The sequence below is a fragment of the Salvia splendens genome, chromosome 10 (assembly GCF_004379255.2).
Source record: "Salvia splendens isolate huo1 chromosome 10, SspV2, whole genome shotgun sequence".
In the NCBI taxonomy this organism is placed as follows: Eukaryota; Viridiplantae; Streptophyta; class Magnoliopsida; order Lamiales; family Lamiaceae; genus Salvia; species Salvia splendens.
Genome location: NC_056041.1, coordinates 23,118,370 through 23,143,189, shown reverse-complemented (window position 1 = coordinate 23,143,189; position 24,820 = coordinate 23,118,370). Strand labels below are relative to the sequence as shown.

Below are 24,820 nucleotides of genomic sequence, written 5' to 3'. Positions count from 1 at the left end.
GGCCCGCAGCCTGGCAAGTTGGAGGTGGGCGGGGACGGGTCTGGGCCGCGCCTGGGGACGAGCCAGCGGCCTGAGGCTGGGCCTGGTTGCGGTCTGGTCCGGCGTTATACACTCCTGGAACGGGCCGCAATTCAATTATTTTTTTGAAAATTGATTTTTTTTTTGAGTTTTTGTATTTGAACCTTCATATTTGTTGTATTTTCGAGTTGAGGAGAGGAGTAGTTGACGGAAATGTAAGTAGAGAAAGAAAATGAAAAAGAGAAGAGGGGAAGAAGATGACTGCGTGGGAAGAGAGGAGGGGAAGAAGTGATTTGAGAAAATTTTAGATTTAATATATTTAATGGGTTGTACTTTATTTCAATTTTATGTATTAAGTATTTGTTCAATTTTAATGGACTGGTTTTTTTAATGTGTTTTTTTTATAATTTTGAATTTCAATGTTTGTAATTTTCAATTTTCGAATGAATTATGAATTTGCCGTGTTATAATTGCTCAACGTTTTCTATTTTATGAGTAAAATAGTTTGTAGTTGTGAACAGTGAAATTTATAGTTGAGGCCTGGATGGGGCCCGTAGGGTTATGGCAGTTGTGGCCTAGACCTGAAAAATAGGGGAATGATGACGTGGATGGGACTTGGGACCTAATCCGGGCAATGGTTAATGATGCTCGTACAGTGGGACATCCCAAAAAAGAATATGACTGACTTATCTTGGGATGGAGGGAGTATTTAAGAGGCTAAATTATTACATGTAATAACTATAGGGCGCAATAAAAGGGTTGTAAAGCCAACACGCACGCGTCGCCTCGCCAAGGCCGTGTGCCGCATGCCAAAGTTGTAGGCCTTGGGCTTTGGGCATGTGCCTTGGGCTTGGATCCTAAAAATTGGTATTTGGGTGGTCTTTTGTCTGTTCTTTGGGCCTGATCGTTGGGCTTGACGCATGGGCTTAATATGAGCTTAATTTAATATTTTTGGACCACAGAAATGAACCAAATTAACATAGTATTGGACATGTAGCCCAACACAAGGTGACAAATAAGCATAAGTGGCTATGGCTAGAAAGAGTACATCCTCAGGTAGAGGTGCCCACAGTTCCGGAACTGCCGGTTCCGGTTTTGAAAATTGCTGAACCAGAACCGAACCGCGAGGGTGTTTTGCGGTTACGGTTCTGGTTCAAAAACCCCCGGTTTCAATTTCAGTTCCGAACATGCAGCTTTTCGGCTTTTTTTTATGGTTTTTCACGGTTCCGAACCGCCGGTTTTCGATGGTTTTTTGCGGTTCCTGCTCGGAATTTTTAAACCTGAACCGAACCACGGTTCTAAAATTGAACCTCACGGTTCGGATAAAATTCTCACGGTTCCTGTTCGGAACCGTAACCGCCGGAAACCTAAACCTTGGGCACCTCTATCCTCTATACACAAAAAATACTCTTATTTTTAAAATTTGGTTCATCTAAAGAAATTAATTTTATCTATTTTTCCACAAAAAAATACCATTATTAAGCTCTGATAAAATGTACACATCATCTGATTAAGTTAATACTTAAGTTGGAGAAGCCAAATGTTTAGACGACGGCGTTGTAACTAACCATCTCCATCGTGCCTTGGTCATGGCGGCCGCCGCCGCTTCTTCTCCGCAGTCTCATCTTTCGGCAGCTCTCGCCGCCAGAGGCTGGTGTTTAAAAGATACTGACCTAATTCGAGAACTCATCACCGCATCAGCCGCCCTCGATTAAGGAAATGATTCCACACTTTTGGAATAAGCCAAAAAATGAGGGGAATTATACATATTCCTCATTCTTACTATTCACTGAACTGTGAATGTTGATATATGATTCGTGCTGTAAATTAATGTTAGATTTTTATTTAAATCCTCTCAAATTGATCGAAGAGATTCAAGTAGAAACTATTTGTGGACTATTATAGTGCATGTAGTTTATTAAACTTCGAAGAGTGGATAAGGTGTGTGAACATATGAATGAGAAAGTTCCAACATTGAATGAACATAGAGATACAGAGAAGGTAGGAAATTCAATTTTCTATTGTATCCAGCTGAACCAAAATGATTTATAAAGCCTACGCAACAGATAATCAAGATTAGTTTGGTAAATTTTCAAACGGGAAGTGCGTGCTGTCATAATTTGCGGTTTACATTTTATACAAATCAATAAATAGCAGTGTTATGTTCAGTGTTATTAAAAAGCGGAGATGGCGGCGCCGTGGCGGATGGCGGTGGCAGTTTCTAGGCTCAACGCCACCGCCACCATGTGATATGGCAGTTTACTCCCTTTTTTGAATGGCGGCCGCCATTCGCGAAGCGCCGTGGCAGGATATGGCTTTCATGGCGGTCGAGATGCCTTTTTGCCTTGTAAAACGACCCCACTTACCCCACTACCCGACCCACATGACATGTAACCTAACCCATTGGCCATTATAAACAGTCTATTTATAGGGTTTATGGGAGTTTCTGGCTTCAAAACCATAACCGCTGCTGTCAATCCAAGTTATCGTCTCTCCAGTCTCCACACGCACAAGGCTCCAGATTCTAGATTTTCATTCACGATTCAAGATAACTGAAAATTTTTATGTACTACTACTTGGACCATCCACAATAGCATCAGACTAGCATAGTCTAGCTAAAAACTCTTCCTGCCACATCATCATGCCCTTCCTACAGCCTAGCAATAGGCTAACAATAGCCTAGCCAATGCCCTAGCCCAACAAATAAATTGACAAATACGATTTAATTCATTTTAATTATTGGTGTTTATCAAATATTAAAAAAATGAAGTGGAATGAGTTGTAAATATAGAGTATAAATAAAAAAATAAAAAAATAAATCAGGTAGCCTATTGCTCGCCGCAAAATAGGCGGCCAGCGATCGGCTAGCCGGTTAGTCCATGCCCAACCTCTCGTCCGCTCCGCGCTCGTCCTTACCGTTAGCCGATTGCAATAGTGGGCTAGACGCCCGCCCTAGCCGCTAGCCTGGGGCTAGGGCGGGCACTAATCCACTATTGTGGATGCTCAGTTTGTATTAATTCCACTATTTAATTCTCTCTCTTTTCTTATAACAGTTCTACTCGATGCATGGATTAATTCCACTGTATAATTCTCTCTCTTTTCCTATAACTATTCTACTCGATGAAAGCGTCTCCATAATTATTGTCTTCCATCATTTAATTTTCTAATTTTCCTATAACTATTCTAATTTTTTTGCATCTTATGTTATGTATTATATTTTATTTATTTGTTAATTTATCGACCGCCATTTACGCCATAATACTGCCATGCCGGCCGCCATATCCCTATGGCGGTTTTTTGACCGACCGCCATAAGCCGCCATACGCTATTAATAACACTGGTTATGTTACTACATGTAGTTACTCTACCCTCTGAATCTAGTTAGACTCTTTCAGTTGTAGGCATAGTATTTGAAAACCAAATGACAGGTAGGGTTAAAAATGACATGATTGAATGTTTCTGGACTTTGATATATACAAGCATGCCCATTCATAAGTTATCAGTGCCAATAAAGTTTTTTTTAGTTGCAAATCAATGTCTATATGTTGCTTGACTGTCTTTGGTTTTAGCTGTACCAGCTTCTAGCATTTGTCCTGATAAGGAGAATACATGAATGGCTGTTTCTCATATTTCACTCAACATGCACTAATCTAGCAGCATAAGAGCGCAAATACATATGGTCATTATTTTCTGTTATAGACTAGAACTGAATATGAAAATTTCTGGTTGAAATGATAAAAAATGATTTTGGACTAAACTGATGCATCTGGAATAATACAAGCCCCATTTAATTTTTAAAATATACGACGGATCCAATTTGTCTTCCCTTATATTCACTAAAGCACTTCTCTCAAGCAAACTTGTTCAGTTGTTCTTATGCTTTATGCTGCCTAAATTCCTGTTTTGATTCTGTGACTTTGTATTTGTATGTTATGCACTCATGGACTATCTCACCCTTTATAGAATTGTCTCTATGGAACAGGTGTGCTCAAGCAGAGATATATCTCGGAGTAGTGTGGCTGAGGCTGCTTCAGAAAATTCAAACAGACGGCTGTTACTATTGAAGCTCACAGATGGACACAATGAAATAACTGCTATAGAGTACTCACATGTGCCGTCATTTCCTGATGATATTAGCCCTGGGACAAAGGTCTTAACTCTTAAAACTTTTCTTATGCCAGTAGTTAGTCTGAGTCATGTCATACCCAAGCTAACATGATTGAATTGCCATCAGATGAACTAATAAATGACCTACCTAGCCTTTGGGACTGCTTGTATTTATGTCTTTCAGGACAGCAGTGATACCTTTTAAACATACTTGCTTAGCCTTGAGATGGGAGCATATCTTTCGAAAATATGCACATTTACTAAGATTGCGTTACATGTTGTCCATGTTCAATATGTTAGTTGGCTTGTCGCTGGATAGCCTGGACTATAATTCACTGATGCACCTTTTTTCGTAATATATTTGGTACTAACATTTTTGCTTGTGTTCCAGGTCAAGCTGCAGAATAAAGCTGAAATGCGCAGTGGTATTTTGTGTTTGAACAAAAATGTAATTACTGTTTTAGGCGGCGTTGTTCAGTCTCTTTACGAAGAATGGCAGTTAAAGCGCAAGTACATGAATGTTTCTCGCTACAAGCTCAGGCCATCACAAGAAAATGCATCTAGCTATCCTCCACCATTCGAAAAGCTCCAAGTTCGAACCGGACGAGGCCCTTCATCTACTTCATACACTCCATCTTCTGAAGGTATGCATTTTCCAGTAGATGCTTCAGGTTCATGATCAAGTTGAACTTACTTTTCATGCAAAACACTATTTTACCCCATAAATTACATATGCCTTCTGTGTAACAGTCAGAAAAAATGTCTTATTGATAAGAAATGGAACAATTGATTTAATAATAAGTGAAAGTATCATCATGAGTACAAGTTAACAAGTGGAGTATTCGTTTTAATAATAAAACTAAAGAACAAGCTCATCTTCAATATTGAAATGAGTCTGAACCAAACTATGTATCAAGCTGGAGTGGTTTGATTCCTCCATATATCCGATTTTAACAGATTCAGAAATTTAACTCCCTCGATGGAACCGGTTAAATATTCCTTTACTGCAATTTTTCTCGTTGAAGAGGAGGCCATTCAACATGGTTTCCCATTGTTAAAAGCAAACTTATAATATTTTGGGTCGGATGAATTTCAGCGACATCCTCAAATGATCATCGGCAAAGTCTCGCTGCAAGAGGCGAGTGCTCCAATTTGCGCCAGAATGTCCAGCTCCAGAAAAATAATGAAACTAAAGATGGTTTAACTGATGGAGCAAAGCTGCTTCACTCAAATGAAGGAAATCCCGAGAAGGAAACTTCCTCAGAAAGACCAAAAGGTAAACTTTTTGTAGCCTGTGGATCTTTGGTTGAACTTCTATAGTGGTGCATAATAAATTTCTGTATTTGATTTCTCAGAGTATACTTATACTCACTCTAGTGTTATAGATCAACCCCAACATTACCTTCCGTTAAAGTTTGAAAGATGAATTTTCAGATAGTTAAATCTGGTACTTATACCACAGTAACTTGTTTGAATCTATTACAGTAGTGGCATCTGTACCTGTTCAAAATCAAGTAGCGGCTCAGAAACTTCTCCAGAAAACAAGTCAGCCTAGTTTTGGTGATCGCAATTCTAGATTTCAGAGGCGTAGGGGAAAGGATACAGAAGATGACTCATCTTTGCTCACCCTTGATGAGTGGGAAAGGAGGAAAACAGGAGGCAATCTTCAGACAACACATGAGCACCACCACTACACTGAAGATGAGGAGCTTGCAAGACAGCTGCAGGAGCAATTTGATTTGGAGGAAAATCATGTAACTATTTCTTACCCTACAATATTTCATATGGAGTACACCATTCCAATTATCTCGATCAATGCATCAAACCTTATTTTTGTTCTGTTGTTATAGTCACCTTCTGCCTAGCAGGAGTGTTCCATGATCCCGATAATATGGTTATAGATTCTTCAGTTTTTGCATTTCAACTCATATTCTGTGTTATACATTTAGGTACAAAATGATCCTCATATGATGGATGCTAAAAGTATAAAGATGAGCATGTTCAGTTTCGAAAGAGATGATGCTGGAGCTTCCGGTCGAACTGAATTCAGGGGAAGAGGGAGAGGAAGAGGTAGAGGACGAGGGAGAGGAAGGGGAAGGAGATACTGAAGCACTGGTAAAGTTCAATCTGAATTCATTGTTCAATTTCTTTACCTTTCTACTTAGTAGTTGTCCTTGACTGTGATTGGCAAATTCTTCAGGGAAAAAAATTTATTGGAATTATGCATTTCTGTTTTGCTTTAGAGATTAGTTAACATTTCTGTGATGTCTGTTTTTGTTTTTAAACTCGTCAGCATACTTAACTTGCAAACCTGTTCAAACAATCTGTGGTTGCACAATTTGCTTATAGACATATCTAAATCAAAGGGTCCACTTCAATTCAATTTTACGTTTTTCATGATAAACTCTTTAACCAAACATGCACAAGGTTTTACAGTACTTTTTATTTCTTTCTTTCTTTTTGACTCGTCTCAAAAAATTCCTTAGCGAGTGAAGGACATCTTACCCAGATAGGAATAGAAAATAGCCAATCTGTCGTCGCTCGTTAGAGTGTTACACGTGTTAGGGTATTGCTTAAATATAATCAAACACAACGTGATAAAAACAAAAAAGAGTCGTTGAATATGTTGAAACTATGAACTCGAAGATGATAAAACGAAAGGTAATAGGATTTACGTGGTTCGATCTGAATATTTATGGCACAAACTAAAGAGATTTTGGCGTCTGTACCGTGTGTGTATGTATTGTTGTGTGTGCGCAGTGTATAGAGTAGTATGCGTACAATGTGTGTTGCGCGTGTGTGCAATGTGTGGTGGAGTATAAATACAATGCATGTTAGCATTTGCTAAAACACATTGTATAAATACAATGTGTGTTGTGTATGTGTGAAGTGTATGGTACTCAATTCTGCTCGAATATTAGAATCACGATGAAATTTGGGAAGAATGTATCAAAATTAGGGCTCCACAATGATGAGCAATTGACTGCGACTCCAGCGAGGAGCAATTGAGCGCAAGACGTAGTTCATACAGCATAATTGTGCCAAGGCGCAGTGTGATATATGATGGAATTGATCAGGGAACATGATTTAGGAAAAATTCATCAAGATTACTAGTGTGGGATTGCGGAATTGAGAATTGCGATTGTTTTTATTGCAGATTCATACACTTTTTTTTCAATCTGCCCATTCTTCGTGTCGTGGAGTTGAGATCAGTTTCCATGGAGTTTGGTTTGTGAATGATGGAACGGATGTGGAGAAATAAAAACAAAGGACATTTGTGCAAAAAAATAGATTAATATGAGGGTATTTGACAAAGAACATAGAATTGTCAAGTTTCAAAATTGATGCAGATAAATAATCGGACCATTGAGATCAAAATATTTATTTATCTATGATATGAGAGTTTCGTCCTTAAACATAGGCTTTAAAGGTAAATAAATTAAGCTACCAAATGATCAATAATGTAGGTTAAAACGTTAAATAAACTAATCTAGAATTATCATAGCTATACGTGCCCACGGTTCGTAAACTGGCGGTTCCGGTTCAGAACCGCTGGTTTCGGTTTGGAGAAAGGCGGAATCGGAACCGAATCGTGATGCTATTTCACGGTTCCGGTTCTAAAACCGGCGGTTCTGTTCCGGTTTCGAACCGCCGGTTTTCGGACGGTTCTCACGGTTCTCACGGTTTTGGCGGTTTTTCTGGTTTTTTTCCTCCTTTATGTAATTTGAAATTTTGGAATTATACAATAAATTGGAAGAAGACAATGGATAATTTAAATTGAAATAAGACGAATAAGGTGAAAATCATATCAATTTTATTGAATTTGAGTTGTAACGGACAACGATACATTACAATTTACAATACATATACAAGTATACAACAATGTGATATAATTTACAAGTGTCGTCGGAACATAAATAAAAAAACATGAAATGGGGGAAAAGGAAAAAATTGAAAAGGGCATGAGCTCAACTTAAACTTTTAAAGTTAAACTTTTCAAATTTAAGTTGAGTTGCCTACGTATCCACAATTTTATCGAGGAATCAAAGCCCACGTAGTTCTCTTACCTTGCTTACCTTTTTGGTCGGCCGTGCTCGCCATTCACCGCCCCATGTCATTGATATTGTTGAGCGTCCTCGCTTCCGACCTCGTCATCGGTGGAAAAGTCTTCACCATCACTCTTTACACGGAAGTCGAAATCCGGCTCTTGTGCTCACATGTCCGCCTTTGCCCAATCATCAAGTAACATAGTGGCTTCCATGTTTTTGGCGGAGAGACTGCTCCTTTTGTCGTCTAGGACACAACCGCAGACACTAAAAGCTTGCTCAACGGCGACGGTGGAAGCGAGAACGGCGAAAATCTCCTTAGCCATTATCGAGAGTATCAGAAACTCTTTGTCATGTGTTCCCCACCAATCAAGGACGTCAATTTGTTGAGTAGGAGGACCTGCATCTTGAAAAATAGAGCGCGATTCCAAATATATATCTAACTCACTAGTAGCTCTAGTCCTATTGGTTGTAGCACAGTATAGATCTTGCAATTGTGATACTATGTCTGGATCAATCATGACATTGCTATAGTTCCCGCCACCAAAATCAAATGTAGAAGGACTAGGAGGAGCACGTACCTGGTGAGTGGTGTTATATCACATTTCATATTCCGCGTAGAGAGCACGAAGTGCACTATCTAACCTTAGTTTGATTTCATCAACATTCGGAAGACTTAGTCCGAAGGCTTCTCCTCTTGTCAAGCCTATTTCGCGAAGTTGAGAAAAATCCAAATTGTGCAAACAACCATAGTACATGTCTAAAATTTTATGAACACCATGCAACTTCCACTTTGGATCCAAGCATGTTGCAATCAAAAACACATTTGGGATACGCGCAAAATATTTCAACCATATAAAACAAAATAGCCTTCAACTCTATGAATTGAGTATTTTTCACACATGTCTTAAAACCAATTGCCACATACATGCAATGCTCCAAAACGCGCACAGAAGTAGGATAATAAATATCGGATAACTCAACAGTGGCATTTTTTAAAGCTTGGAATAATCGAAACAAATCCATGTTGTGGTCCCAACAAGAGGGTATCAAAAGCAAATCAGAAGGAACATGCCGGCAAGTTCTAAAAAAATAACATAAATATTCAATGTGGTTCAAGGTCGACTCCAACATATCGTACGTCGAGTTCCAACGAGTTGAAACATCCAAACGAAAATTGGTGTACCTGCACTGCTTGCTATGACAATATTTCTTCCAAGCTCTACCAATAGGAGCTTTGTTATGAATCAACTTAACAACAGTTCTAATAGGATCAACATACTTTTGCCACAAATCGATCGCATCTTGAACACACAAATTCAAAATATGAGCAATACACCGCACATGAAAATATTTGCCATCAATAACAGGAGAACATGCACTGATGAGTTCATCTATACTAGCAGTGTTAGCGCTTGCATTATCAAAACCAATGAAAAATGTTTTATTGATCAATTGAAATTCATTCAAAACTTGAATGATCAATTGAGCAATTGCTTGTGCAGTGTGTGGTGCGGGAAATTCCCGAAATGCAATCAAACGTTTGTTTAAAGTCCAACTGTGATCAACGAAATGCACAGTGATGCCCATATATGAATTTTTGCAAAAACAATCAGTCCACACATCAGAGCAAATCGAAACTTTATGACCAAAGTTAACAATAAACGTACCTAATTGCGCCTTCTTTTCCAAGCATTGTCTAACAACAACTCGAGTCATAGAAGTTCGACTCAATTTTCTTGCAGCGGCATTATAAACTTGTCGCATACTCGACTCAAACGCATCGTTATCAAAAGCATTGAACGGAAAATATTTCATCACAACAAATCTAGACATCACATTTAAAGCATTTTTGTGATCATATTTTAAAATCGTATTGCTACACATACCTGATGTTTGGGATGAACCTGTCCCACTCCCGGTCCCGACTCCATGTTGAAAGTTGAGTTGAGTTTGTGTTGGAGTGATACCAAACTCGACCGGATGCTTTCTCCATGTGACGGGTAAATGTACCATATTCTCCACCCTTTCGTAATGTGTATACATTTTCGCAATAGTTGCAATACAAATTATAAATATCTGGATCGGTACTATCCCATACCTTCTTGAAATGTTTCACCATGTTGTTTGAGGTTAAAGACCTTTCAATTGGTTTAGGAGGTTGAGGAGGGTGTCCACGACCACGACGACTCCTTGTCCTTGGTGGTGGTGGGGGTGGCATTTCTTGTTGTTGTTCCTCTTCTTCCTCCTCTTCTTCCTCCTCCTCCTCCTCCTCCTCCTCGTCATCATCATCATCGTCGTCATCAAGATTCACCGGTGTTGGAATTTGTTGAGAATAGGCACCGGGACAGGGAGCACCACTACCAGGACCAACATAAGCATCGCCACCACCATATCCACGTCCGCCTTGGGATTGAGAGCGAGAGAGAGCAATAGCATTGGCCATATCTTGCTCTTCTTGAATCTTCAAAATAATATTTGTATTGTAAATATCAAATAGAATTATGAACAATAATATAATATAATTCATAATTAATAATATTAGTAGATAATAATTATTAACCTGCCACATATCCATGTTCCTTTGAGAAATCTCATCAATAACGGATTTTCGACTTGGCCTCTTGGACTTTCCTTTTCCCTTATCAGCACGACCTTCTCGGGATGAAGACATCTTGATAGTAACAAATTATATAGTAGAAATATGGAATTATATATATTATTTTTGTTTTAACAATTAAGAAAGACAACTTATAGAACTACGGAACAAGTATAACAATGCGTAATATAAGAGTAGCACTTGAATAATTCAAATGTAAGCACAATAGCACAAATGAGAAATAAGAGACAAAGAGAGAGGATTGGGAGATTGAAGAGAGAAACTCTTGTTAACACAAGAATGGGGTGAATGTAAGTGAGGATAGAAGGGGTATTTATAGATAAAAAAGGGGGTGGATCAATTTGAATTCAAATCAAAATTTAAAAAAAAAATTGAAAATCCACCGGAACCGCCGGTTTTGGTCAACAAACCGCCTGACGACCTGCATGAACCATCCCATCGGCTCTGCAACGTGTCAGCCTTGTGTTCCGCACCGGAACTGGAAAACCGCCGGTTCCGGTAAAAAAACTGCCAGTTCCGGTCACAAAAACACCGGTTCTGGTCAAAAACCGTCTGAAAAAGCTGTTGACGGTCTGACGCCTCGGATACCTCGCCTGAACCGTGAAATTGCCGGTTAACCGGCGGTTCGGTGACAGTTTCAGTTCGTAAAATCTTGAACCGGGACCGGCCCCGCGGTTCCAAATACGACGGTTCCAGTTCAAGATTATTGTCACGGTTCTGGTTCGGAACCGGAACTGAAACCGTGGGCACCTCTAATCATAGCTATCAAACTATGTCTAAGAGCATCCACAGTGGGGCGGACAATAGTCCACCCGATGCATCAGGCGGACTATCGTCCGCCACTGTAGCAAGGCGGACGATGGCACATTCATCGTCCGCGCCCTATGAACCTCCGAACACGCATCGTCCGCGGTATCGTCTGCCCCACTGCGGGCAACGCGAACGTTACCGCGGACGATGACACGCTTTTTAGTTTTTTTTTCTTCAAAATTCTATAAATATATCACACTTCACTCTTCTATTCACTCATCTATTCTCTCTTCCTCTATTTTCGTCAATTCATAATGAATCCGGGTGATTTCCCAAATCTGAATAGTCCCGACGGATTGCCGATGTTCGGCGGTGGTTCACGGTGGCCGGGTACGGTCCCTGACCAATACCGCCCTTCGACTCCAACACCCAGTACGATCCAGATTTCAGCACGGATTCGTATGGGCTCTCCGACATGGAGCCGCCCCCACCAGCGGTTGCGCCGCTGCCCTCGCCGTCGCCTCGGCATCCGCACCAAGGAGATGAAGAAGAGGAACATACATCGAGCCCAGAAGTTGCCGCCTCCGGATGTGAACGAAGAATTCGCCCCAGGGAGGACGAACTACAGCCCCGAAGAAAGTGTTCTTTTGACGAAGCGTTCTTTCAGAGGATCTAGTGTTTGCCAACAACCAAAAGCAAATCGCGTACTGGGAGCGCATCGCTGATCGCTACAACGAAGCCAAGCCGGCGGCCTCGTACAAGCGCCACGGGGAGCAGCTGCGCAAGCATTGGGATCAAATCAAGAAGCAGCTCAATTTGTTCTCGGCGGAGTATACGAAGTGCTTGAGGGGGCAGGGCAACGACAAGAGTTTGACCGAGGTGAGCGATAAAGCGCTTGCGTCGTATATTTCACTGTACGGCGAGTTCAAGCACTACTCCTCCTGGCTCATCGTGAAGAAGAAGCAGAAGTTCCAATGAGGGATTATGCCCATATCGTCTGTGAGGAAGAGGACAAAGAACACCGCTACCGGTGATTATACGAGCAGCGACAGCGGCGCACCTCCAATGGACCTCAACCAGCCGATGTACGAGGATGAGAGCTCCGGCACACCGGTGTCCTCCCAACGTCCCATTGGCAAGAAAGCTGTGAAGAACAAGGGCAAGGCGAAGGCGAATACCTCACAGAACCCGACCATGACCCCGACTTCGGCTGCGGCACATGCATACGGGGAATTGGTGAGGGCCGCCAACCAGAGGACGTTGTTGGACACGCACAACGCCCTTAGGCAGACGGACGACCTGGAGGAAGCCCAATACCTCAAGAAGATGATCGAGAATCTCCAGCGCCAGTTGGGAATGCTTTAGACCAGCCTCTTTATCTGTCATGCACTTGTTTTTTATTTCCACTTTTGTAACTTTTTTTTTAATTAAGTAAATGTAGGATTTGCCTTTAAATTGTGGTGCTTTTTATTTATTTTGTTTGACATATTTGCAAACATAAAAATTAAATACAAAATAGAAGTAAAAACTATAGGGCGGACTATAAAGCATCCCACTGCAGGTGGAAGGGTGAGAGGATAAAATGCTGATGTGGTGGAGGATAGGGCGCCCCATTGTGGATGCTCTAAATGTCAACACAAATTTGTGAATTTGTGTTAACATTTTAATGTGATCATGTTGACATCTTTAATATATTGCGCTGATGAGTTAACAAGTTAGCAATTTAAAAAATGGTTAGCATTATAACGTACCCCTGAATTAATATTATTAAAATCGTAAAATTAGTGGTAATAAGCATGAATAATGAGCTGTAGAGTGGAAAAGGAAGAACTGCAAAAGATATACTATAAGCTGGAAAACTTTTACTATTGTAATGCAATCATGAATAATGAGATGTAGAGTAAAAACTTGTTGCAATCAAGTATTAAACCTAAAATGAATGCTTTAGAAAATAAATTATTCAATATTTTTTAAATAATATTATAAATACGTATTAATTTTTTGATTGTAATGCAGCAATTTCAAAAATATCACAAAGATTAAAATAATTCATTTTAAGACAACACTACAAAGATGTAAATAATTTGTTTTGAGATAATATACAAATATTTAATAATGCCATGAAATTTTGATTTTTAGAAAATAAGTAAAAAACATTCAAAAATCACAAGTTTGGTGTCAAACACAGTCCTCAAATCAAGTTAAATGGTCAAATACACCCCTTAAGAAAGGAATGATAAAGTAATAAAAATCTGGATTAAATTTAGAAATTATAAAAAAATTTAAATGAAAATGTGATTTTGTAAATGTTGAAGACGCAAACACATTCTGTGAGTACTCCACTAGTTTTATACTCCAAAATGGTTGATCGATTTAAAAAGAGATAAAAAGAATATAAATCCAAATTTTGATAGTGGCGTATTAAAAAGTAAGAAAATGTATAAAAACGGAAGTCGTTAGTGAGACGTAACGGCGGAAGACGACGTCCAAATTTAAAAAAAAGAGTGGTCGAATTGCACACGGCGCCATAACAGCTCACGCTACTACATGACTTCTCTAAATCACTCCGCCTTTCTCCGCCACGGCTACGCTAACCCCGCCCCTCTGCCTCCGCCGCACACGGCTGTACTTGCAAAATTCTCATTTCGATCGCCTCCACCGCAGTGCTCCGCCATCCGATCAGCTGCTGAAATGTCCTCGCACACTCCTGCTCCTACTCTTTCAACACCTACTATTTCCTACGATCAATTGAAGGTAATACCGATATCGATCACTTTTGCTTCAGTTGCTAGCCGTGCGGAGTTTTTTTCCTGATACATCGTTTTTGTTTTGACGATAGGATACAAGTGCGGATTTATCGGAGATAATTAAGCTCGGATTTGGCCCCAACGGCCTCGGAATTCTGTCCATATCGAATGTATGGAGTGATTTTCTGTTTTTTATTTTAATTTACTGAATTTTATGGAGTATCAGCTCTCTCTCCCTCTCTCGCGCGCCATTTAGTGTCGAGCTGACCACAACTTTTTCTTCTTCCACACAAAAAGGCCTTCCACAAAAATGAAATCAACGTGTTTTATTTTGATTGTGGAAATGGAATCGAATAGTTGGATTTGTTGTTTGTTTGTTTTGTTAGGATCTCTGACTGGGAAATATTTTGGTGTCAAATTACCTGGATTTCAGTTATTAACATTTTGGAAAATTCATACAAAAGCATACACACACTGACTATACAGAAGGAAACCAAATTAAAATAACATAAAATCATACAATAGGCCTTCCAACTTTGTTCATGAAAAGTAAGATATACTCCTACTAGCTTAATAGTTGCAACATGTAAACAAAATGCAATCAACTTTGTAACTGGATTTGGTTCCATTTGTATAGGTGCCTGGTTATCAATTACTGCGTCAGAATCTTCTATGCCTTGCACCTAGGTATGCATTCTACATGATTTCTGCCAATGTTATGGACCCTTGATTTTCATCACTCATCTGTAAATTAGATTTTTCATGTTCTCTGCCTCTCACCTTGTCATAGTTTTGAATCAGATTAGCTGGCCTTCCGGAAGATGTTAAGCTGCAACTTGAAGATCCTAACAGTAGGTATGTCAATCCTTCTTCTCATTATCCTTCTATCATTCTATGTCTACAGTTACTCACCTTGGGATCACCCTCCTGCCTTTAGTTCAGTTTGCTTATGTTTTCCATGTTTGATTGTGGGGTATAATGGTATTCAGCTTTAAAAATGTTATTAACTTTGAATCTTGAGGAGTATATGCAGGTACAATTTCGGATGGAGTCATGGAAAAGAAAAACTTGAGTCCGGAAAACCAGGTAATTGGGTCCCTGAAATATAGATTAGCGGGCATTAGCAGCTTTTTGTCCTTGTATACAACTTCGGTTCTCATCCAATAGTCATATTATCCATTTCACTTGCACTTTCTAACTTTCCATGTTGCTATTTCATAACACTTTTTGAGTCGTGTGAGTTTGATTATATTTAACAGATATGATGAAAGGCTCCTTCTATGCCAATCCATTACTTGATGTCCCCACAAATGACCAATCACTTGTTCAAAGGTAATAACTTCTGCTACTACTTTTGTCAGCAGTAACAGAAATATGATATTATCGTGAATATTGGATAGTGTATAGCTTAATAGAATATGCCTGCGATTTTGGGCTGTCCTTGTTTTATTAGTATAATAAATACTAGTATTTACCTGTTTTAATATGAAAGACTAAAGTATCTGTCACTGTTCATTTGGTTGGCTGGAACCTGTCAATTATCAGTAGGAAAATTAAACTCGAAACTATACATGCTATATAAAATTGCATGTCACCTATGTTGACATTTGCGAAAAATGAAATTTCTGTACTTGGTTGAGAATTTTAATCTGATCTATTTCTCATAGAAGATAAAGGCCATTCAAAAGGTCCACTTATTTTTTAATATTGGAGAATACTATACTTTCTGAATTCTGATTGTTTTGATGATCTTTTCCTATTAGGTATCCTTCTTACTGTGGACCCAATATATGGCCTCATGATGTATTGCCAGAACTTGAACTGGGTATGTGCTGGGAACTAGCTACTATGAACCTGTCTGGTAAATTGTTTTCATATTCTGTACCTTAATTGCAGTCAGGGTGGTGTAACTTGTTGGGAGTTTGTAATTTATATATCAAACTTTTTTCTTGGAAAACTTATGATAATATATATAGTATGCAACTCAGAAACTGTTTTCCACATCCTTAGTTTGCTGCTGAATTTAATGTGAGACTTCAAACTTTGTTTCATATATGTTTGCATTTTAATTTATTTTCTGTTCCAACATATTCTTCATTATTTATCATGCCTATCGTACCATATGTTCTCATGCTGAGATATTAGCAAACGCTTAATGTGCTTCCGCCTATTGCTCCGTAACATTTTCCTTCTCTTTGTAATTCTTCATTGGTCTGGATCTGGATACCTGACTTCTTTTCTTTTCTACCTCTACCACGTGTAGCCTTTAAAGCTCTCGGAAAGTTGATACTAGAAGTTGGATTACTGTTGGCACACCATTGCGATCAATATAGTAAGTTCTTCAACTTTTGATTTTGTTTACTTGATATGTTTTTTCTCCAGAGTCAATTTCATTTACTTTGGGTTGTACTGTGTATGATCGCTGTAAATACTGAATGCATGATGTATCTAGTGTGCATTGTGCTGCATGATACATTTAATAAATGCAATTTGTTAATATCAATTTTAATTGGTTGGTTTTGAGACTTAAAAACAGGGACCTTAATTATTCTAGTTTAAAACTTTGTCCCATTCCATCTATTGCATGCTTATAATATAGGGTTAGAAAAAAAAATCTGGCTATTGTTTGGCAAAATATTTTCCAAAGCCCCTAGTCTAACTAATGAAAAAGGAGAAAACTGCTGTGTATCCCTAGATATGGAATGAAGATGCAACTGATCATTGGCGGATGCCTATATTTTAAAATGGCTTTGAAATTTGATGCTGTTCATTTTTTAGTACTAGCTGTTATAACAAGCCAGACATAATTTGAATGCAGTAAAACTGTTAAGCTAACACATTACTACTATAAGAGTCTTTTGTGTCTTTACTTTTTCCAGAAGCAGATCCCTTTGCTGCTGAAGGCCGGGATTTTTGCATATGCTGTGATACATTAGCTTTCGTATCTAATCTATTGCTTCTTGATCTGTACTTCTCTAGAGTCAAATGAGTTGAAACTGCATGAAAATGGAAGTCTGCAGCAAATACTTCTTCGGTCTCAGTGCCACAAAGGCCGTCTCCTATATTATTTTCCATCCCATCAGTGGTACATTTCTTTCCTTGCAAATGTTATGTGTAGCTAGCTAGCATTCCCAGGATCATTGCATTTTTTCAAAATGATTATACTGTGCCTCCAAATATATGAATTCCCACTACTGTGACAAAACCTCTCACCTCACTGCAGATATTGGGACATTAGATTTTTTAGTATCTTGTTATATTGTGAAGTAATACTAGTTAAAATATACAAAGAATTAACAAACCGATTCAACAACAAACTGATTCAATAAAAACCCTTTCCTTGGTTGAACATTTTCATAATAATTTTTACAGCCACAGTAAAACAGTTGTTTAATTTGACAACTATTGAACTCCCATTTGCAAGGATCACTGTGATATGCATTGTGCAGGGAGACATTAGTGCAACAATTACTTATAAAAATTATTGTGATAACGATAGAGTAATGGAGAGTTATTACAAGGAGAGGTTACAAGATTGTAGAGGTGGTTTGGTGGGGTTACTAATAATTGTATTATGATCATATTCATTTCCCTAGTCTTTTTATTAGTCTTTTGAGAGTCTTATATATAGGCCATTTGAGGTTTGAGAGGAATATTTAGTCATTTGTTTGGTTTAAGGATAGTAATTTATGGTATAGCCTCGTTAGAGAATTGCCTCATGAAAGGATTGTTTGTCAAATTCGATTTCAGTTCATTGTATTCCGTTCTCCATCTATTTTCATACCAGACTTCCTCACCACTTTTCTCTAACATAGTCATTTTTAAAAATAGATATCAAAGACGGTTTTTCTCTTAAATATTGGTCATTCATGAATGGGTTTATTGCAGCAGTTCTGTGGTAGATGATGGTGGTGAATCTATGTCATCATGGTGTGGATGGCATACAGATCATGGTTCCCTTACAGGTATCTAAATTTTACATCTTGTATTACCATCAACGTATCTTGTATAGATGTGGCTATTACGATATGATGGTTAATGTATAAAAAGCCAAATTTTATTCTTTGTTTTTGCGTCATTGATTGTACTCTTCTACATGTATGATGCTGATATCTAAAACAGATATCCGTAAAAGCATATTCGAACTATATTTCCATGGTTTCTTCAGCTTCACTAAATTCAGATGTATTCTTGGTATAGGAAATTGCATCTCTCTTTGTTTTGTCACACATATTATTTATCTCCTTATGTTTTTTTTTCCTTCCCTTTGTTTTGTACTCTAATAAGAGTGTATAAAGTCTCTGATTAGTAGAAAACACATGTTCCCTTGAAATTTCTACTAGTTTTGCCTTACTTTATTGTGACTAATGGATGCTGGCATCCCTTATACAGGCCTTACTAGTGCAATTTTCACGAGAGATTCTGTGGAAATATCTTGTCCTGACAGCACTGCTGGCCTTTATGTAAAAACACGTTCAGGTCAAATAGTCAAAGTATACATCTTTCTGCTCATTGTAATAGTAGTATTAAGGCTTGGTTGTGTTTTATGTGCTCAAATATTACATTTAATTGTGTGCTACTTTTCTTCTTTTCCTTCCACCTGGTCCATCTGTTGCATTCTGGCCCCGACTCTGCTTTTAAACGATTGATTTCGTAATGTGCAATTCTTGAAAGTTCAACCTGTTTTCCTCCTTACTTTTCACTACATTGTGACCGGATACAAATTGCACTTGGTGATGTTCACTTAACTTGCCTTTATATGTATAACAAGAAATGTAGTAAGGTGCTGTGGTGATCTCACTCTCACATTATAAAGAAAAAAATCAAAACAGAAGAAAAGGAAAAAAATGAGAGGGATGCAATAGTGGTATAGGTGAAGGAGACTTGTTGCATCCCAGACTTGTTCACGTATATACAACTAATGTAGACAGGAACTGCGTAGTTTATTTAAATATCTGTAAAAATCCAATAAACTTTATAGATGTTATGCCCCAATTCTCGACCCATATCCCTTCGTACGGTTTTTTTCTTAAGACATGCTTTCGATTTTGTCATCATCTGTGCTTTTACTGATATAGGTGGTATATGGAGAAGATGAAATTGCCTACCAAATAGGTGAAACGACTGAGATACTGTCGGGAGGTCAACTTTGTGCAACACCACATTGTGTTCGGGTAATCTTGCTTTTAACCATGTTTTAGTTCGTTGGTTATTATTATTATTATTATTATTATTATCATTATTATTATTATTATTATTATTATTATTATTATTATTATTATTATCTTTTAACCATGTTTTGATATATAGGCACCAAAAGGTGAGGTGGCATCCGGTGTTGAACGTTCTACATTTGCATTATTTATGCAGCCTAACTGGTACTTATTTGCTTATTCACAAATCTCTCCATCTCTATGGTTTTGGTTTTAAATCAACCATAACAGAATCTGGTTATCAAGCCATTAAACAATGAATCAATATGCTGCAAACTCTCTTCGATATAGAGGGGCTAAGATTTATGAAGCTGGGCATTTTATAGTTTGCTGATAAAATGATTTGAGCAACATAAGCTAGCTTCAAAAACCTGTATCTTTTGGAAGCAGTTGGCGAATTATAACTGCACAAAACGAATATTTGCATGTAGGATTCCTTCTATTATAACATAAGTTGAACAGAATTAGATCATTTGTCATCATACATTGGTAATGTATGGATGAAATGAACTGTTGCGTGCAATTCTTATCGATGGATTTTTATGTTCAGGGATGAAAAGCTTCTGTTTCCGGAGCAGGTGAATACTAATGAGGTGAGTCAATTAGATTTGTATCAGCATGCCATGACAATAACATGTGATGATCCATATTTGAATTAGGGATATTAATTTGATTATACATATATTTTCAAATATTTATGGTGTGGTGTTGGTAATTTCTTACAGTTTATCATGCCAAATGGATCTATTTCTTTTGGAGATTACACCGAAACAGTGCTGGACAAGTATTACGACCTCAAACATAACTGAATGTTCCATTCAATATATTGTGAGATAGAAAAGTTACAAGTTTTAATTTATCTTGCATAATCTCAAACTGTTGACGGTCCATTTCTTTTAAATCAATAGTTGAATATTCCCTATAAATATTGATCTTAAAATAATTGTAGTGCAGGTTGTTAGAATACTCCCTCCGTCCCGGTTTAGGAGTCACTTTTAGTTATGGCTCGGGTTTTAAGGAAGAGTTGAAGTGTGTAATAAATGAAGTGAGATGGTGGAGTGTGTAATAAATGAAGTGAGTTGGTTGAAGGTGGGTCCCTTTTGACTTTTTAGATTTAAAAGATGTTTATTGTTGACTTGTAAGACAAATTCATCAAATTAAATAAACTTAAGGTTTTTAATGTTAATTACGATTAAGCATTTAACAAAAAAATTAATGCAGCTTAAAGGTTTTTAATGTTCAATATGGTTAAGCATTTAACAAAAAAAAATTAATGCAGCTTAAATGGGCAAAGGCCAACCGGCCAACATGTATGAATTGAACACAATGCACAGTTGGAACCATCTCTCACTTCATTTATTCAAACTCAGAAAATTTAGGAGGGAATGCAGTACAATCCAATGGAGGGAAAAATCAAATGCTAAGATAAACCTATAAATACATTCACTCCATCATTACTATCAAAGACTTCTATTCCACTTACCAAAAAAGAAAGCAAACATATTTATAGCTAATTTACCCTCAGAAAATTTTCATCATAGGGCAATGGAGACAGAGCAAGAGATGGATGAAGAGATGGAGCAGGAGTTGTTTGAAGAGGAAGATCAGTTTCAAGAGCCAGAGGAGTTTCCAGAGGCAGTGCAGTTTCCAGAGGCATAGCCTCTTCAAGAGGCAGAGTTTGGGCAAGGGCCTCTCTGAGTTTGAGCAGCCAAGAGAAGAACCTTATTGTGCAGTTCCTTCAACAGCAATGTCGTGCTGGAGCACTTCCACATGGTTCATTCACAGAAGCAGCAAACAAATTCAGAGTGCATCCAAGGACAGCCAGCCGCTTATGGACGATAGCCACTCATCAAATTGAACAAGGAGAACCTGTTGTCTTGAAAGGCAAAGCATCAGGTTATAGTAAGAAAAAAGGTAAAGTAAATCTTGATGAAGACAAGTTTAGACACTTGTCTATGCTTGAGAGATCCTCCATCAGAAAACTTGCTATTAAGACGGAAGTTAGCAAGTCCACAGCTGGCAGATGGGTGAAGGGAAACAAGATAAGACCACATACAAATGCCACCAAGCCTGCACTCACTGATGTGAACAAAATTTCAAGAATGAGATGGAGTCTTACTCATATTCAGCCAACCATAGCTGAAGGTAAGCTTCTCTATCATGCAATGCACAACATTGTTCATATAGATGAGAAATGGTTCTACATGACAAAGGCTTCAGAGAGATACTACCTATTGTCGGATGAGGATGAGCCTTACAGGTCTTGTAAGTCAAAAAGATTCATCACTAAAGTGATGTTCATGTGCGATGTCAGTAGGCCAATGTTTGGCAGTGAAGCCCATCTTTGATGGTAAAATGGGCATATTTCCATTCACACAACAAGTTCCTGCCAAGAGGAAGTCAAAGAATAGGCCAAGAGGGACACTTGAGACAAAGCCTATCCCATCAGTTAACAAATAAGCCATGAGAGAATGCCTCCTTAATCATGTATGTATATTTATGTGTTTCACATTACTATCAGACATTAGTAATGTCATCACTTAGTCATCTAAGCATTCAATCACAAACCATGCTTAGATTATTCCAACAATCAAGGCAAAGTGGCCAGCCAATGCAAGCAAGGAGATATATATGCAACAAGATAATGCCAAACCCCACTTGAAATCCTCTGACTTACAATTTGAGGCTATTGCAAGTACAAATGGTTTTAAATTCCATCTAATTAGCCAACTAGCCAACTCCCCAGATACTAATGTACTGGACCTTGGCTTTTTTAGGGCCATACAGTCACTGCAAGATGACAAACTAGCCACCAATATAGATGAATTGTTGGCAAATGTTTGGAGTTCTTTTGAGGAACTCACACCACAAACTCTGAACAAGGTTTTTCCTAACATTGCAAAGCTGTTTAAGCAAGATCCTAGAAGTCCATGGGGGCAACAACTACAAAATACCCCACTTGAACAAGGATAGGTTGAGTAGGACAGTGGGGCTGCCTACCTCACTTGAGGTTGAAGAGAATCTGGTTAGGGACAGCTTGGAGTATCTACTACTCCCTCAGAATGATGTGGGTGGCTCATATGAAATAGGGCATCTAAGCAATGTGTTAGGGTAGTAGCTAGGGCACTTGGGTCATGGGGTTTACAGTATAAGCATCAAAATAGGTTGGTGTTTAGGATGTAAACTTGTTTTTTGGTTTGTAGCCTTTATTTTGGTGTTTAGGGTATATAGGCTGCATTATAAGCTGTAGTATGTATGAATTGCAGGTGTAACTGCTGTGTTTTTTGTTTAAAAACCATCACAAGGGAACAATCACACAAAATCAGAGCCTCCAAACCATTAAAGGGGTGGCTCTAATCATAATATTCCAACCAAGGCAGTGTATAGATAGAATAGCATGCATCTCTCAGAAAAATTTCATCACATAGGACAAATCACACACAATCAGAGCCTCCAAATCATCAAAGGGCTGGCTCTAAGCATAATTATCCAATCAAGGCAGTGTATAGATAGAATAGCATGCATCTCTCAGATAAATTTCATCACAGAGGACCAATCACATAAAATCAGAGCCTCCAAACCATCAAGGGGGTGGCTCTAAGCATAATTATCCAACCAAAGCAGTGTATACACATAATAGCATGCATATCTCAGATAAATTTCATCACAGAGGACCAATCACATAAAATCAGAGCCTCCAAACCATCAAGGGGGTGGCTCTAAGCATAATTATCCAACCAAAGCAGTGTATACACATAATAGCATGCATATCTCAGATAAATTTCATCACAGAGGACCAATCACATAAAATCAGAGCCTCCAAACCGTCACACAAAATTCCATAGAAACAGCCTCCAAACCCTATACAGGGGGTGGCTTACCTCAGAAAAAAATACTCACAGATTAGAGGAAGTCTTTCATGCTAGGCAACAAGATCAACAACATTGCTTTCTCATTCTCGGTGTACTCCACCTTTGATGAAGACGGTGGGTGAGCTTCAGAGTCCGCAAAGGGGTGGGACGGTGGTTGGGTTTCAGATCCGTCGAAGACCCCAGCCGGTGGAGGAAATTCAGATTCTCGGACGACCTCAGATGATGGAGGTGTTTCAGACCCATCAACGCCAGCAAACGGTCGTCGATTTCCCGATCTGTGGAACCAATCGACCGCTCGTTCGCTTTCCCACTGGTCAAGGACCTCAGGTGGAGTTTCAGGGACGATTAGGGTTTCTGGCTATGCCTCCGGCGTTGCAACCCATTCCTCAGCCATGAGAAGGCGACGGTGATGGAGTAACGGCGGGTTTAGAGCGGTGAAAAATCGGAGGCGACGATTAGGGTTCGTTCCAGATCGAAGACGCACAATCAGGAGGGTGGAGAGGGAGTGATGAAAGTCAAATGGTGTTAGGGTTAGGTGGGTTTTGGGGTTGGGGTTAATTAAAAGTGGGATTTTTATTTTGGTTTATTTTATTGTAGATAATGGCATTTTCATGTAATTTTGATAAAGAATGGGGTAAAATTGTATGTCCAAATATGGAAAATTCTAAATGTGACTCTTAAATTGGGACGGACTTTTATGGCAAAAAGTGACTCTTAATTTGGGACGGAGGGAGTAGTTTCCTATTTCCTTTAGGAATTTAAGTTGGAATCCAAGACTAGAGAAATCACGAGAGTAAATTTGTAGTGCTATATTTAATTTGGCCCCCTACCACTGATTCAAATGGAATCCAAGACTAGAGAAATCACGAGAGTAATGCTTCTTTATATATAGGCTTGTCTCTGATGAGAAAGGCATTCGTTTTAATTTTTTCCCCTATATAGCAAAATGTACATTCTAAGGGTGTCCACTATAAGGCGCCCGCGGCTATAGCCGCGGGTTGGGGCGGAGGGCGGGCGGCTATAGTGGAGAGCGTGGGCGGACACCGAAATGGGGGCGGTAGGGGGCGGACGGGCTTCAGCCGACTCCGGGGCGAGGACGCTGCTATAGGCGCGGCGCCTATAGTGGCGGCACCGACAGCCGTGGCTATAGCCGATGTTTATTTTATTTTTTTTACATTTCAATTCACCTATAAATACACCCCACTCCATTCATTATTTTCACACCATTCCAACTCTACATCTATAAAAATTTCTCTCACTGCAATTTGGGGTCGAAAATGAACAATTTGTGGAGAGACAGATGGAATGCTCTAATTCAACAGGTGCAACACCAGGCCGCCCAGGAGGAAGCGGCCCGTTTGGCGGAGGAGGCGGAGAATGCGGAGGATGCGAACCCTCGTGCCATTACTCATCGGCGGACAATCCCACGAGACCACGTCGGTGCACA

The 24,820-nt window shown here is 38.9% G+C and overlaps 3 protein-coding genes across 6 annotated transcripts; all 3 read left to right on the top strand.

Moving 5' to 3' along the window:
• The first annotated feature begins 1,607 nt into the window (after positions 1–1,607).
• LOC121752786 (tudor domain-containing protein 3-like) lies at positions 1,608–6,308 on the top strand. Its single transcript, XM_042147879.1, has 6 exons — positions 1,608–1,721; positions 4,001–4,168; positions 4,517–4,769; positions 5,222–5,401; positions 5,611–5,879; positions 6,075–6,308. Exons 1-6 carry the CDS (start codon positions 1,608–1,610, stop codon positions 6,231–6,233), a joined length of 1,143 nt encoding a protein of 380 aa, XP_042003813.1. The 3' UTR covers positions 6,234–6,308.
• Positions 6,309–14,067: 7,759 nt separating this feature from the next.
• On the top strand, positions 14,068–20,687 carry LOC121750543. Of its 4 annotated transcripts, none has more exons than XM_042145095.1 (16): positions 14,068–14,295; positions 14,381–14,458; positions 14,926–14,975; positions 15,090–15,143; positions 15,322–15,374; positions 15,548–15,620; positions 16,052–16,149; positions 16,552–16,620; positions 17,268–17,373; positions 18,177–18,253; positions 18,681–18,781; positions 19,367–19,462; positions 19,599–19,666; positions 20,052–20,094; positions 20,227–20,329; positions 20,456–20,687. In XM_042145095.1, exons 1-15 carry the CDS (start codon positions 14,089–14,091, stop codon positions 20,308–20,310), a joined length of 1,257 nt encoding a protein of 418 aa, XP_042001029.1. In that variant the 5' UTR covers positions 14,068–14,088; the 3' UTR covers positions 20,311–20,329; positions 20,456–20,687. The 4 variants fall into 4 exon arrangements, with proteins under 4 accessions (XP_042001029.1, XP_042001028.1, XP_042001031.1 ...); XM_042145094.1 differs by having other exon boundaries at positions 20,451–20,687; XM_042145097.1 differs by lacking the exon at positions 20,456–20,687 and having other exon boundaries at positions 16,052–16,113; positions 20,227–20,441.
• A 359-nt stretch (positions 20,688–21,046) lies between these two features.
• LOC121752785 lies at positions 21,047–21,849 on the top strand. The gene is made up of 2 exons (XM_042147877.1): positions 21,047–21,154; positions 21,247–21,849. Exons 1-2 carry the CDS (start codon positions 21,047–21,049, stop codon positions 21,847–21,849), a joined length of 711 nt encoding a protein of 236 aa, XP_042003811.1.
• Positions 21,850–24,820: the final 2,971 nt, after the last annotated feature.

Bases quoted from the DNA above. Each gene is read 5' to 3' on its own strand.
- LOC121752786 (XM_042147879.1), top strand. From the start codon at position 1,608: ATGGCGGCCGCCGCCGCTTCTTCTCCGCAGTCTCATCTTTCGGCAGCT. The intron at 1,722-4,000 runs GCCCTCGATTAA...TCTATGGAACAG, and splicing joins AACTCATCACCGCATCAGCC to GTGTGCTCAAGCAGAGATAT. The intron at 5,402-5,610 runs GTAAACTTTTTG...AATCTATTACAG, and splicing joins TTCCTCAGAAAGACCAAAAG to TAGTGGCATCTGTACCTGTT.
- LOC121750543 (XM_042145095.1), top strand. From the start codon at position 14,089: ATGACTTCTCTAAATCACTCCGCCTTTCTCCGCCACGGCTACGCTAAC. The intron at 16,150-16,551 runs GTAAATTGTTTT...TACCACGTGTAG, and splicing joins AGCTACTATGAACCTGTCTG to CCTTTAAAGCTCTCGGAAAG. The intron at 16,621-17,267 runs GTAAGTTCTTCA...GTACTTCTCTAG, and splicing joins ACACCATTGCGATCAATATA to AGTCAAATGAGTTGAAACTG.
- LOC121752785 (XM_042147877.1), top strand. From the start codon at position 21,047: ATGGAGACAGAGCAAGAGATGGATGAAGAGATGGAGCAGGAGTTGTTT. The intron at 21,155-21,246 runs GCATAGCCTCTT...TTCCTTCAACAG, and splicing joins AGGCAGTGCAGTTTCCAGAG to CAATGTCGTGCTGGAGCACT.